The sequence below is a fragment of the Cricetulus griseus genome, chromosome 3, assembly GCF_003668045.3.
Source record: "Cricetulus griseus strain 17A/GY chromosome 3, alternate assembly CriGri-PICRH-1.0, whole genome shotgun sequence".
Classification (NCBI taxonomy): domain Eukaryota; kingdom Metazoa; phylum Chordata; class Mammalia; order Rodentia; family Cricetidae; genus Cricetulus; species Cricetulus griseus.
The window spans coordinates 113,405,378-113,421,513 of NC_048596.1; the positions used below are offsets into that span (position 1 = coordinate 113,405,378).

Genomic DNA, 16,136 nt, shown 5'->3' on the forward strand with positions numbered 1-16,136 from the left:
GCAAATAGGACACTGCTTTGTTGAGCCTCTCTGCCATGTGCAATGCGGATGCTTCTTGTACATCCCCCCACCAAATACCTACAGAGACACTATAGAATAAGGACACTCATACCCATATCACATGATAAGTGTGACACATTGTTTCCTGTACTTCAGAAGGCTACAAGCTTTTGCCATCAACAGTGGAGTCAGGATTCTTGGGTCAATATGCCCATGGTTACCCCAGAGCTAAAGCCTATTATTAATGGCCATCAAGCCATACACTGTCAGTAGTGACATCTTCCTTCCAACTATGTTGGTACCAAGCCCAATGGCCATTTTCCTTGAAGAATCCTTCCCTGGTGTAAGTTTTGGCCTTCCATGGGTTCATCATTAGGCCTCCCAAAAAAGACTGCCTATGTCTCTAATATCCAAAGAGAGTCTTATCACCTTTGTTTTAAATATGGATGTTTGTGCTATCACAAATGGAGAATAACTCACAAGACACACCCGATGAGCTCTGATAATTATCTCCAATGGATATGATTGCCAACTCTGTGTGCTTGGCCATAAGTCACTCCAGAAGGTCTTTGAGTGACCAGGAGGCTGCAGGGAGAGGCAGGAAGATACTGACAGCAAGCTACCCTGCAGCATAGTCATTGCACCCTCCTTCCAGGAAGCTCTGGCCTCCCTGTCACACACCCTTCTTCACAGTCACCTTCTTCTGATGAACAGATCATCATCTCAGATCTTGAGAGGCTATCACCAGGAATAATCAAGAACGTCATTTTCACAAATGGTGCAGGAGACCTGTGACATTGCTAACCTGTAGGAAGGAGCTTTGACATTTCAAAAAAAAAAAAAAAAAAAACAAATAGCCAAAACATTCAAACATAGTCAAAGCTGTGCTATGCCAAGATGCGCATGGCCATATAGTAGATGCCTGGAGTCAGAGCAAAGGGAGAGATTGGAAAGTGGGTGCTGGGAGGTATTTACAAAGAAAAGATATTGTTGAGCCTCAGTAATGGGAGAGCTGTCTTAAAGTAGTCCCAGGGTGGGAAAGCTGGAAAGTAGGGCACTGGAAAAATGAGGGGCCTCTGTTGGGGAGGGTTGTCATGATGAAGGAGGGGCCTTGGGAAAGGAGAGATCACAGAATCTGCAGGTCAACTGGCAAGACCAGGGCCTCCCAGTAAGAAAAGAGCCCTTTCTAGGGCTTGGCAAAAGGAAGTGGTCTCAGCATCAGTTCATTTGGCAGTGGAAGATAATCCTGCTGGACAAAGAAAGTACACACCATGGTGGTGACAGGAGACAGAGGAGTAGAGCATGGGGTTACTGTGGGAGAGAAGGTAAGCAGAGCCTGATGCCCAGGGACTGTGAGTGCCAGTGGACCTAGAGCACCTAAGGAGAACATGGTGATGGGAGGTCTAGTGTCGCCTTAGGGAGATGGGTGACAGGTGGACAGCTGTCTAGAAGCAGGGGTGAAGGGAGCAGCTATGAGTGAAACACATTGAATTCCTATGAGTGTCCTACAAACAGTAGCAGAAACCCCTCAGCTTTCCTTGGGAAAGGGCCACTGTGCTCCCAGTGGAAACCACATCACTCATGCTAGAATAATAATTCAAACTCAGAATTGCATGGTGGGCAGAAACTGGGAGGCCTCGGCTTTCCCCCAATTTGATTTCTTGATGAAGAGGCTGAGGTGTAGAGCTGGGCAGCCATTGAGCCTTCATCTAGATAACCTAACAGACTCACCACATCTGTTGTTAAGGTAACCCTGTGTTTACAGATCCCCATTTCCTGAAATTCAGTTTTGCTTTTCAAGTCCAAATCTAACGGACAGAATACTCCATAGCAGTCACCCAGCCAGTGAAGGTGCTTTTCCACCTCCTAGCTTGGTAGTCATGCATTTGAAAGGGGAATGCTGTGTCTCCATTTAATGTTTGGGTAAGCCTATGCTGCCACCAGGCACATCACTCTGCTAACTGAAGAGCAGGTCCCTAAGTCTGGATATCACTTTGCCACACCCATGATTTTGTGTGCAGGGAGCACAGGGCATCACAAGAAAACTTTCCAGGAGTGGGAAGCCTGAGGATCAAAGCATCATGGGTTGGCCTTTTTAAAATCAAAATGTACATTCTTCCTGCCTCAGCCTCCCAAGTGTTGGGGTTACAAGCTTGGCCACCACTATACCTACCTTATTTTGTGTGTTTTTAGAAAATTATGAAAACACAGAATGTGTTCATTAATAAAAAATTTGGAAGATATGGAGAACCACACAAGATAGAGAAAAAATCACTCATAAGCCCATCGTAAATTTATTTAAAGGTTTAAACTAAACAGCAACAGTACCCCTTTCTGCCCCAAAGTGCATTATCTTCTAGTGTTTTTCTCTTTTTAGAAAATGTAGTTCATATGGCTTCTTTCTTGTAGATGGCTGAATGATGTTTAATTACTCATTTGTTCTCCAGCGGGGAGCATGACTCTCATCTCCAGTACGAGAGTCTGGTGGGTCTACACACTGCAGGGGATTCTCTGTCTAGGAATTCTGGTGTTTCTGAAGGGTAGTACCAGAAGTAGTACAAGGATAATTTATTTATTGTTTTGTTTTGTTTTTGTTTGTTTTTTACAAGGATAATTTAAATTGACAGAGCTGCCACCAAAGTACCCTGCAGAGGAGGAGAATGTCCTTTCCTCACCTCCTAACATCTCTAAGTTTTATCATCCCATAAGCTGTATCAGTGTCATATTTGGTATGAAAAGATGTGACATTTTCAATTGAGTGTTCTTTAGTGTGAACTTCCATGTCGTTTGGAGGTGCACAACATTGTGAGTATTTCTCTCTGAATTGCTTGTTCATGGCATGCACTTTCTCCTGGTTGATTTGTGCCTTTCCTGTTTTCTCCTTGGGGGTCTTGATGCAATTGTGTCCTGATCTCTGTGTTGCTAACATTGCCTTCTTACTTTAGTTTACCTTTGACTCTCCTTTATGCTGTTTCCAGCCCACAGAACATTTTGTCTGCTTAACTACAAAACTGCACCTGTGCTGTCTTCTTTGGGGCATATGGAGCCTGCAACTCAAAGATGTCCTTGGGCTTCTCCAAGTATAAGGAGTTTTAACGGCCTGGGGTGGAGGATACTGTGCTGTTGATTTGTTTCTTTTTCATCTCTTTTTTCCCCCTCTATAAAAATTCTTTGGCAGCTGATCCTTCATTTCTCTTTACATATATTACTTTTTTGCTGACCTGATCCAATCACAAACCATCATTTCATCTTGTCTGGTCTACAAAGGTAAACTGTAGAGCCTGCCAGTATTGTGCATATCAAAGAAAGGTAAATCATTGTGGGTTGGCTTGAGATTGAAAGGCCTAGGCTCCAGTGAGGACCCATGGGGTGTCTGCTAGGCCTATACCAGGATGTGTTCTTAGCTGAGAATTCTGGGATGCTGCTATTTCTGGTGGAAATAGACTGAGTCTTACAGGAGTGACCTTCAGTCTACATGGGTGCACAGAGCCTTCAGCTGCTGGCTTAGACAATAAACTGTAACTACACTCGATCCCTCACTGTATTATACTGTCCCTCCTCCCCCCAACCCCAGCCCCATGCCTCCTGCAGGCACAAGAGCCATTTCTCCTGTCTCTGCTGATCTCACCAAGTCTGTAGCCTGATACTGATGAACCTGTGAAGCCCTGCCCTATTCTGCCAGCCACTGGGTGTGCCTGGACCTGCTCACTTTGCACTTGGCATTATAACAGTTTTTACATCTATTTGTCTGTCTGTCTTCTTTTGGGTTCTCCAAAGGGACATGACTGTAATATTAACACCCACACCACTGGAGCTCATCACATAGTGGGACCTTGGGGTAATAATGCATGGGAAACCCTTCTAGTTGTTGGTCAGGGGAATCCAAGAGACTACAAAAAAAAATCTAGGCTATTGCCCTTGTTTGACTACCAGTAAGACCCTATTGCTGGAGACATAGGACTTGGAGAAACTGAGCTGGAACTGACCTGAAAGTCTCCTCTGAAAAGCATTTCTAAGTCCTAAAACCACAATAATGACCACCACAAGATGATGTACCCAAGGATGCAATAGTAGCACTTATATTTTGGGAGTAATCAACAACCACTCAATTGGACTTACGGCCTGTTCAATAGGAGGGAAAGCATGGCTGGTACTGTAAACTTTGCCAACTACCTGTGGCTGATGAGGTCATGAACTCTGGAGGGAACCTACAACTGCCATGTTCCTAAATCAGTATGATTCTCAACTTCATTCTACATATCTATCTTTATATTCACAGATAAATGTATCTCTCACCCCTAATCAAAGAAGCTTTTCTTTTCAGTAGGCTAAGAACCATCACAGAAATCCACAGCTGGTCTAAATGCAAAAAACAATTGACCATGGGGTGCCCATCTCTGAGGGGTGCATCTACAACATAACCCTTATACCTAAGGCTCGGGGAACACTTCAGAAAAGGAGGTGGAAAGAGTGTAAGAACCCAAGGACCAGTATGTCTGCTACGAGATGGTGTCTTTTTATCTATGACAGAGTTGCACCCATGAAACCTTTTTTTAACCAATGAATGCTTATTTATTAAGCCCACACATGGTAGGGGTAGAGCTTGGAAATGCCTTTCCTAGCCATGGATGATACACAGCAGTCCTCGCCCAGCATCACGTCCCCACTCCTTCTCCTCTGCTGGGAGCATCTGAGACTTACATCATTTTCTACAATTACACAATATCCTGAAGGAAAAAGTACAGTGGTAGTCTCAGCTAGCGGAAACTGCTTTGTTTTTCTTTCATACCCATGAATCTTAACAATATGGTTGCTTAAACAAGACAGGCACAGTGACAATACCAGATGACAACCCAACATAGATGAGGGAATAAGTTTAACAGATGTAAAAGTACAAGCATTTATACAGAACATTTTGAACCATTCTGAAAAACATAAAAAGAGGATGAAATACATGATTTTAAAAATCTTACCCATGCCAGGCAGTGGTGGTGCACACCTTTAATCCCAGCACTTAGGAAGCAGAGGCAGGTGGATCTCTGTGAGTTCAAGGCCAGCGTGGTTTACAAGAGGTAGCTCTGGGACAGCTAGGGATACACAGAGAAAACCTGTCTTGAAAAGAAAAAAAGGAAGAAAGGAAGGAAGGAGAGGGAGGGAGGGAGAAAGGAAGAAAAGAAAAAAGAAAGAAAAAGGAAGGAAAAAGAAAGAGAAAGAAAGGAAGAAAAGAAGGGAGGGAGGAAGGGAGGGAAGGGGAAAAAAGGAAGGAAGGAAGGAAGGAAGGAAGGAAGGAAGGAAGGAAGGAAAAAAGAAATGCTTGCTCTGTGCCTTGGGAGGGTGAATCAACATTTCAAAGACATTATTTCTCCTGAAAGTAAATTATAAATTTAATCAGGCCTATTAACAATGCCATCAAACTATTTCATGAAGTTAGGTAAGTTGACACTAAGTTTCATGGAGAAAACATGTTTAAGAGTAGCCAAGAAAGGACTGGAGAGATGGCTCAGAGGTTAAGAGCACTGACTGCTCTTCCAGAGGTCCTGAGTTCAATTCCCAGCAACCACATGGTGGCTCACAACCATCCGTTATGAGATCTGGTCCCCTCTTCTGGTGTGCAGATATACATGGAAGCAGAATGTTGTATACATAATAAATAAGTAAATAAAAATCTTAAAAAAAAAGAGTAGCCAAGAAAACCCTAAAGGGGAAGCCCTAAAAGACATTAGCACACACTGTAGTGCCCCTGGGGTTCAGGTAGCGTGGCACCACAGCTGGAATGGATTAGTGACTGGTGGAATGAAAAGAAAAGTCCATAATTAGACCCCAGCATACATGGGGACTTGTTTACACGATTAAAATGGTATCTGAGATAACTGTACTTTAAACATAGATCAGTGGTATAACTGAAGAGTCACATATTTGAAGACAAACATGGATATGTATCTCATACCCTACACAAGAGTAATTGAGTATCTGAGACATCTAAATGTAAAAGTTGAGGCCAGGAAAGCACCAGAGAGAAACAAGGAGCAGTCATTTTAATATCTGCATGAGAAATGGCTTTCTAACTGTAGCTCAGACTTATCATCGTAAGCAAAGTTAGAAGACAAAGGACCATGTGGGAAAGCATATTTATAGCCTCCTTCTCTGCAGAGACAACTCCTTAAAATGAGACCCCACATGATAGTGTGAAGCTATAATCCTATCTCCTAGGAGATGGAAGCAGAAGGATAAGAAGTTCAAGGTCATCCTTTGTCTACATACCATGTTTGAGGCCATTCTGGGATATAGAAAACCTGTCTAAAGAACAACAATGAGAAACAGGTAGCCAGAATCCCAACAGAACAATTAATTAAAACTCAAAATGCAAAAGAAGTTCTAAACAAAGAGCGATGTTCAAACATAACTATAATTACTGAAATGCAAATTAATACATCGATTCTCACCTATCAAACTTACAAAAAACTGACAGCACATTCTGTTGGCCAAGAACATAGAAAAACAGACTTTCAGACATCAGTGGCTGGAATACAAACTGGTACATCCCATCTGGAGGGAATTTTGTCAGAACAAAAGGTCTATCTATATTTGACCCCATTTCTAGAAAACTGCTACCCTACAGGTACAACTCCAGTGATAAAAAATGCATACATGCTAGAATGGCCATTGCTTCTAACTGCACAGCACTGAAAACACCTCACCATTCACACATGAGAGATGGTTGGATAAACATGACATCAGCACAACTAAGTGCTATGTAGTTCTGAAAGAGAACTGGGAAAAACTAGCTTTGTAACAAATCTGGAGGGTTTCCAAGATGTATTCTCTCTCTCTCTCTCTCTCTCTCTCTCTCTCTCTCTCTCTCTCTCTGTGTGTGTGTGTGTGTGTGTGTGTGTGTGTGTGTGTGTGTGTACATGGATGTTCATGTATATACAGGTACATGTTTGTGTGCATGTATGTTAAGTGTATGTATGTGGAGGCCAAAGGGCAACCTCAAGTGCTGTTCCTTGGGTGTCATGCACCTTGTTGGTATGTTTGTTTGTTTGTTTATGAGAGTATCTCAGTTGCCTTAAACTTGTCAAGTAATCTAAGATGCCTTGTTAGCAAGTCCCAGGAGATCTGATCATCTTTGCCTCTTCAGTGCTGGGATTACTTGTGAGCACCAACAGATTTGGTGACGTACAATTTTAATCTGAACATTCAAGAAAGATCTCTGTAAATTTGAAGCCAGCCTGGTTTACATAGCAAACTTCAGGACAGCCAAGGCTGCATAGTGAGACCTTGCTTCAAACAAACAAACAACAAAAGCCAACAAGTATACACCACCTCTGATGGTCTTTGATTCTTTGTCAACAGAAAAATGAATTGTTTCCATGATCAACAAGACCTACTTAGTCTTCTTATTGGTGTTTCATTCTAACTGTTGCAGTGAAATTGTGCATACATAGAGATGAATGACTTGCATCTTACCCTCCTTCACCGCCTCTGTGTCATCCACAAATGCAGATGGTGATATATCAGGAAACTGTCAGACACTGTCAGGCAGGGAGGAACAGGAAACAGTGTGGGGATGCTGAGAAGCTGGCTAGTTTCCCAGCTCTGAGTGACAGCAATGGATCTGTATTTTCAGTTGCATGAATGAAATCATGGGTGCTTTCCCCACTTAGCCAGGAACTTTGGGCATGTTGATGATGTTGGTATGTCTCATTTCAGGAATGACCATCCCCGAAGAAGACGCTGATGTAGGCCAAGGCAGTAAATATTGCCTTGTGGCAATTGGGAGGCTCCAGGTGAGCAAAATGCCTGTCTTTTCCATCTTCAATGAGGGCTTGTTACTGCCTGGGACAAGAGACTGAGTTTGGATGCCTCTTCAGAATCTGGAACTCCTGTGTGCTCAATATTTGTGGGGTTCTGTGTCTCACTGTGGGTCAAGTATAAGGCTAAGCCTGAAGATGAAAAAGGGGGTACCAGGAGGGGAAACACCACAGAGGCCTTGCTGTTCTTAGGGTTACCAGACCTCTCTTCCCATCTACACATTACTGCAGACATGAGTTCTTTCTGAAGTCACATCCTTGCTAAGCACCTTTAAAGTCTCCCATGGGCCTTGTGGGACAACGTCCAAAGTCATCATCCCATCCTCCTCCCCTTCCCTTCCTCCCATCTCACCACATCCTCTTACCAAACCACATTATTCCCTTCTCATGGCACCACCACATGGTTCCCCACCTCCCTGGCTATTTTCAAGCTGTTTCTTCCACCGTGTGTTTCTTAGTTGCCATTCTGCTTACAAACTTCCTTTTGTGTGCTTCCTGCCTTCTCATCCCTTGAGACCTAAATGCCAGTCTCCCAAGTTCACACTAAATGTTGCTTCCCATTGTGTGCTCTCATAACACAGAGTTCTCACCTCCACTTCATCTGCACGCTGTTTCCCATGGTTAGCGGAGGATATGCTTGTGCCTGACACGGTCCTCTGGGACAGGGATCCTGTCCTGTTAAAAGTTAATTTGTTTGAGTCTGAAGAGATGGCTTGCTGTTAAGAGAATTGACAGTTCTTCCAAAGAACCTAGGTTCAATTCCCAGTACCCACATGACAGCTCACAACTGTCTGCAACTCCAATCCCTGGGGGAATTGATGCCCTCTTCTGGACTCCTCAGGCACCAAGCACACAGGTGGTACTCAGACATACATGCAGGCCAAACACTCATACACATTAAGTAAATAAATAAAACTTAAAAATTTAAATTTACTTGATATCTGATCTATAGTAGCCCCTCAGTCAACCGGTTCATTCATTCTTCCATTGACATTTGGGGTATTTTCCAAACTGATGAAGGGAGGCATAGTTGACATAATATGGAAAGCTACTGTTTCTCATCCTTAGTCTCCTAAGTCTGACCATTCTCAAACAAATGAATAAGCAGTTCATTCATAGAGAGAAAAAAAACTTAGATCTTCGCTGAGGTGTAAAATAGTTGGGTGAACTCAGTCTAGAAATACATACTTTTTGAGTCTCTACACCAGTTACAGAGAGGAAGATGAGAAGGGGAGAAAGTAGTAGCATTTGCTGAGCACCAGACATTTTCCAGCATAGCAGGCAGTAAAACATTTGTGAATTGTTGTAATTATTCATTATTCCCACTGACTCATAAGGAGAAAAATGCTCAGAAAGGTAAAGAAATTGGCCAAGCATTAATTAATCCCCCCACACTCACCTTTCCAGTGACACAGAAGGATGTGTGAACTTCAAGCTATGTAGATTCTTGCCAAGTCCTTATCTGCATCTTTGTCAACCCTCCATTCCAGGTGACCAGCTCTCCTGTGTGCATGGACATGAGTGGCATGTCAGTGCCCACGGAGTTCCTGTCCCGGCATAACTCTGATGGGATCATCACATTTGTGGACCCAAGATGCATCAGTGTGATTGGCTACCAGCCCCAGGTCAGTGGCTAGCCCTAAGCTCCCAAAAGCTGGTGAAAAAACTTAACTTTACTCAAAATGTGTTTATCTTCCTTGTTCAAGGTTCAGCACAATGACATCTTGGAGAAATCATGTAGGAGTCTAGATTCCCTGTTTGTATAGACTGACACCCTGTTCATCATAAGGCAATTCTACTTTAAGTGGACTCATTGTCTTGTCCTAGCCTTCCTGTAGCTCTTGCTGAGTTTTTGCAAAAGAGGGGGAGTTAAGATCAGTTTATTTTAATTACAAAGTTTGTTTATGTCTGAGATCTGTCAAGATGCCCAAGGGATATTGCTTAATCTTTTGGGGGAACCTTTCTATTGGGGCATATTTCCAGGTCTTTGCTCCAGATCCTTTGTTAAAAATCAGTGGCATGAGAAACACAGAAAGGCATGAGCCACCCAGGTGAAGCCAAGGAACCACAACCACATACAGTGAAAATCAAGATGTGTCCTAAACCTAAGGATCTCTACCTAGAGGGGACACTTAGGGACAAGTGTGGGGGGTATGGAGATGTTACCAAATGAGTATTTGAGTATTGACTCAATGGTGTTTTGGTTTTATTGTATGTTGACATTTAGTATATTAATGCTAAAAAGCCTTGTGGAGAAGTGTTATGGGATCTCCAACTTATTGCCATGTAATCTAGTTAACACACACACACACACACACACACACACGCACGCACGCACGCACGCACGCACGCACGCACGCACGTGCGCACGCACACGCGCACGCACACACACACACCCCTCTCATCTGCATTTGTGTGTGGACATCTATGAAGAAAAAGAAAGAAAATATTGGTAACATATTGACAACTGAATTGATGTAATAGATATGCAGGTATTTATTATATATCCTGTAACCTGTTCTATAGAATTTTTTTAAAATAAAAAAAATATTTAAAAAAGAAGGGGCTCTTTGTTCTAAGAAACAGACTTTGGGAAGCTTTGGAATGTGTTAGCATGAGTTATTTTAATTGCGTGTGTATTTTTCTTTTATTTACTTAAAGTTTTATCCATGCTGGAATCAGCCCTGATTAAGACTAGGAACAGTCTCAACCAAAAATACTAAAGACTTTCTATAATTCTGAAAGTAGATTCATGCAAAGTGTGGCCTCTCAGAAAGAATAAGGTAAATGTGGATGACCCTGACAGCAGTGCATTTCCGGACAGACCCAGGGATTCCTCCTCAGCTTCCCCTGAGTGTCTGTGTGCTCCTGGGGCATAGGAACTGCCCCTTGCTGCTGAGTCAGCTCACTTCAGGTGTGCTGATGCAGGTTCTCATCATTGAGTTAGCTTACATCTTTTGCTGTTGAAGACACTTCCCCAGAGCATGCTCAAAATTGCCCTTTGATTTTTTTTTTTTTTTTTTGTATTCTGCTTCCATTCACTGTAATGCACCAGCATTATAGATGAAGGCTGGATCTTTCAAATAACACATAGATTAGTGAAGGTCAATACTGAACTGGCTTGAGGCAAGCACAGTTATTGTAGCCTCATTCGGCCACTAGTTTCCATCCTTAAACAGTTTTAGTTTTTGTGGGCAGTGTGTCTGTCCTTGAGCTTACTCTGGATGTTTTTAGAAATATGTTGATTGCAGTTTGCCTCTCCAAGGCAAACAGGAATAAAGTTGTGTTGTAAAGCTGCTGATCTAGCACCCAAGCAGAATTAGAAATCAGTGAGGAGTGAGCCAGCGGGATTTAGAATCGATACAAGGATGCCAACTCCTCAGTAGACAGGAGTGGGGGCATTTTACATTTAAGACTATGGTAGGCAGGCAAGAGGAGGTGGGCTCAGGGGGATGTAAGTGATACCTGTGTCTCCAGGGTGGGAGTAAGAAATGGAAAATGAGAATGGACTTTGGGGTTATTAAAGCTGTGTGTCCCCTTTAGGACCTTCTGGGAAAGGACATTTTGGAATTCTGCCACCCTGAGGATCAGAGCCACCTACGGGAGAGCTTCCAGCAGGTATTGCCCATGGCTGCTGCTGCTGATGCCTAGTGAGGTACCTGGGGGGTGGGGATGGTGAGAGGGATGGATGCCTACTGTGAGCTACCAGGCTGGGAATGCCCTACTACAATGTCAGACAGCCATTCTGGGCAAGAGTTCAGCATGGGAGTAAGATACATGAGGAAGCCATTGCTATGTGGCAGCAAAGGAGGACAGGCTCTGAAGAGTCTCCCCAAGTGCCAAGGCTAGAGAAGAGCTAGTTCCCAGGAGAGGGATCAGCTGACATGAGTTGTAATGGGACAGTACAAAAGAAATGAGGGAACATGCCATAGGAGGGGCCCATGCCAGACAAGCCAGTGTGGCCTTCCAGGAGACTCCATAGCAGCTCCTAGGGCTAACAAGGAGGAAGTGGCAGGCAGTGAGGCCAGCCAGGCCAGGTCTTAGGCCTCCTGCACCATGTTGTAGGGCCTCAGTTCTCTCCCAGGTCACATAATGGTAAGTAGCAATTCCTCTGACTGGGTAAACAGAACAGAGCTTTGAAAGGCCACTTGGGAAGCCTGGGTACACAAATAAGTGAAAATAAAGATAAGTCAGGAAACCTTTAGAATGAGCAATAGTTCCCAGAGCTGTGCAGGACCCTTGAGAATCAGACATGGAAGACAACTTAAGTAGAGGATCATCCAGATGGGGATAGTGGGGGAGAAGCAGCCTGGCAGAATGGTCACCATAATAGTGGCACTCCATGCATTGTTTCTATTTACTGAGCACACACTGTATGACAGGCACCCATAGCACAGGTCACAGGAGGAAGGACTGCTGGTTCCTGGGGTGGTAGGGGAGCTTAGGAGAGGCTCACTAAAGCAAAGGGCCAGAGTGTCACACTTCAATGAGTTAGAGCTAATTCGGAATGACGCCTGTGAGCTCCTGAGCTGGCCTGGGAGGAGGGGAGAACTCACTCCAGCAGACTCTGACATACTCTGGGAAAAGGAGAAAATGGACATAAGGAAAGAGACCTTTGAGTCACTTTTCAAGAGGGAAAAGAGGAGTCTGCTGTCATCCATCTGGAGTATGGGCTTACTGGAGCATTTTGCTTTGCAAGTATCTCAGGCACAGTCAGGGGAAGGCCTCTCCATCTGCAGAGCCCTGAGCCTCCAACTTGGCACCTACATGGGCAGCACTCTGGGGCCCCCTTCCTCCCTGATCTCAGTTCTGTTCTTCCAATGTAAGTCCTTCCCACTTCTGGTTCCCTTTCCATTCCCTCGCCCCATTTGGTTGACTTATTCACACTCTTTTGCCGCTGTGAAGACAGAGTCTGACTTCAACCATAGAACTTACTTTTTATAAGCTCAAGCACTGGATGGCCCCAGCCAACTCATCTTCTAGCTTCATGCCCACCTTCTTCCAGGCAGCTCTTCACCTCTCCGTCTGAGGACCCAGGATCCTCCATACCCAGCATACTGCCTCTTCTCTCAGCGGCCACTCCCTCACACCACTCCCATCCAGTTGCTCAGGACAAAGCTCAGCATCCCTTAGGCATAGACCACGTGGCAGGCCCTCCTGGGACACTTTCACAAGACACTATGATGTCTCCCTGTTTTCTTCTGTCATCCATGTCCCCTCCTATCTGACGGTTGCATATGTTCCCTTGCTATGTCTCTGCCTCTGTTGTCATTTCACTCCAAGCCTTTGTTAAAAAAGAGAAAGAAAAGAAAAGAAAAAAACTGGGTTTGTTGCATCTAGAATTAAATATGCATTTCTTCCCATAGCTCTGGTCCTATTCCATGCTCCTTCAGACAAAATTCTTCAGTCCCAAGGCTTCTCTTGCCTTCTTGAACATTCTCTTTCCCATCTTCTGACTATGACTGATTCATCCCCTGGTTGGAATACTACCCTCTACTCTTCACATGACTGATACCTTTCAACTCATGCCATCCATGAGATCTTACTAAGAAAGGTCCAAAGTCCTCCCCTCCTTTTTTTCTCCTTTACCATGTGTCATTTCTTTTGTCCACTTCCTCTTTTTTGATCTCCTTCACTGCAACCTGGCTTTACTGTGGACAGACCCCCATGCCTGTACTCGTGGGCATCATCTCCATGAGGGTGGATTTGAACCAAGCTGCCTAAGCAGACCAGAAATTACAGCAGGTGGCTTCCTCCCATTTGGGGAAAAATGTGCTTTGTGCCACGTTTGCTACGTGTGTGGAAGTGAGAGTAACTTTGTCTAGCCAGCTTCGGGCTCTGTTGGTTTCATCTTTCTGGGTGTCTGAATGTGAATCTCTCATGATGATGAGCCTGTCATCCTGTTTCTGGAAATTATCCAGATCCTTCTTCATGTGTTTTCCCATAGAATCCCCAACCATACCTCATGAATATTGTCATCATGCTTTTCCTAATATACAATGGGACTAAGAAAGTTTTGAGTGTCTTCTAGCACCACTGTCATCATGATGAAATGTGTCTAAACAAAAAGAATAGGTGTGAAGGAGGAGCCTGCTTTAAGTTTCTCTCTTCTGTTTGACCTCTTGGCTCACTGACTGAAAAGGGGATTCTGGGAGCGGATAAACTTTCCTGGCCCCTGGGAAGGTACACTGACCCCATACTAAACTCAGACCTTGTGTGTGTTCCATGGGCTTCCTGTCTGGGCAGTTCAGTGCTTTTGTTTAAAACCAGAGTTCAAGGGCTGACTCAGCTTTCTCAAGAACAAACCACTTCCCTTTATCAACATTGGTCCTCCTTCATTGTTGGTGGCCAGTTCCCAAAGAACACAAACTCAGGCCAAGTCTGGGTGTGCCTAGGGATGTCTTTATGGCTGTACAGTTGCTGCCCATGTGTCCTGGACCTGAGCCAGGACTCCCCCGCCCCCGATGCCACAGCCTTGGTTTCCCTTTTATAACGGATGAGGTAGATAATCTCAATACAAGTTATTGAAGTTGCCTACCAGGGTGAGATGAGATGTTCAACTCCCTTTTCTTTTCAAACCTGCTAAGTTCTTGTGGCATCTGTAGTTTTTACATAGTCAAATGTGACAGAGGGTAGAGTGGACCCCAGGTGAGATGTGAGTGGATCTCTGGAGGCCCTGGTCTTGCTGTTATGATCCAGAGCAGGAGGGATGGATGGCAGGTGATGGTGATAATGATGAAGGTTTATGGTCATCACTGGTGTTAACGGTGATGATTGTAGTGGTAGTGATGGTGATGATAATGGTAATGACTATGATGATGTTGATGGTCATGCTAGTAATGGCTTTGACTGTGACAATCATAAATGATTATGGTGGTGATTGTGATAATGATGGCAATGGCAATAGTTGTGTGATGATAACGGTGATAGTAGTGATTGTGGTGGTGATGATGATGCTGATAGCAGTGGTGGTAATGGGGATAGTAATGATTATGATGCTTATGATGGTGGTGATGGCAGTGATTATGACAAGTGACTGTGTGATTTTGATGGTGAGGGCAATAATTGTGATGGCAATGGAAATTAGTGTGAGGACATTGACAGTAAGTGTGAGGTGATGCTAATAGTAGTGATTGTAAGGGTAATGATGGAAATAGGAATGATGGTGGGTGATGATGGTGATAGCAATGGTGGCATTTTGAATAAGAATGGCCCCCGTAGGCTCATGCATTTGAATGCTTGGTCGTTAGGGAGTCCTGCTACTTGACATGGATTAGGAGGTATGGCCTTATTGGAGTAGGTGTGGCCTATTGGAGGAACTATGTCACTGGGGGTGGCCTTTGGTGTTTCAAATGCTCAAGGCAGGCCCAGTGTCTCTCTCTCTACCTGCTGCCTGTGGTTCCAAAGGTAGAACTCCCAGCTACTTTCCAGCACCATGTTTGCCTGCTTGCCACCATGCTCCATGCCAAGATGATAATGAACTAAACCTCTGAACTGTAAGCTGGCCATAATTCAGTGTTTTCCTTCATAAGAGTTCCTGTGGTCAGGGTGTCTCTTTACAGCAACAAAACATTTATTAAGGTGATGGTCATGATTTAAAGGTGATGATGATGATGATGATGATGATGATGATGATGATACCTATGAAAGCTGTTTTTATGAAGACCCAAGCTAAACTAGGTTTTATTATCTTCGCAGTCCCTTATGTTACGAGCCCCACACTTGAGTGAAGCACAATAGGATGCGTCACTGTGGACTTAGACATAGATCATATTGACACTCTGCTCACGTGCATAGCTCAATCCCCCATCACTTCCCGGCTTTGTTGCCTATACACAATTGCTTTCCTCAAAGAGCGCCAACAATCTCATTTGCCAGCATCACACCTACCCTCCAACTCTTTCAAAAGCTTCATTTCCCTTCTGGAACCCTTCATTCATGTCAGGACATCAACAATAGGTCCCAACTCCTAACCCTCCTAGTAAGCCCCTGCCATTGTGAGTTTGATTGTGAGTTTGTAGCAGATTGTGTGGGTTATGGTTATCTACACATCTCTCCAGCCCTGCTGGGTGACAGGCACTTTGGAATAAAGCATTCACCGTGGCAATGGGGACTCTAGACAGGGTGTCAAGATTGGTTAAGCAAGGATTCAGACCATGCTTTTCCTTGCCTGTGGTTACAAAGCCTCAGCAGTTGTCTAACAACTTTGAAGGTCATGTTCCTAATACAGATTATACTGCTGTGAGGATTTGTGGACTGAAGGGGCAGGACCAGCAGCCCCCTTCCTCTCTTCTCTATCCTCAGCCCCATAGCCCAGCTTTGTAT

The 16,136-nt window shown here is 44.2% G+C and overlaps 1 protein-coding gene across 2 annotated transcripts in view; it reads left to right on the forward strand.

The window, feature by feature from the left end:
- Positions 1-16,136, forward strand: part of Arnt2 (aryl hydrocarbon receptor nuclear translocator 2) — a 96,865-nt gene that overhangs the window by 48,534 nt on the left and 32,195 nt on the right. For both annotated transcript variants that reach the window (XM_035442410.1, XM_035442411.1), the window contains 3 exons: positions 7,711-7,787; positions 9,302-9,436; positions 11,355-11,429. In XM_035442410.1, coding sequence (XP_035298301.1) covers positions 7,711-7,787; positions 9,302-9,436; positions 11,355-11,429 — 287 coding nt within the window. The remainder of the gene's footprint in view (positions 1-7,710; positions 7,788-9,301; positions 9,437-11,354; positions 11,430-16,136) is intronic.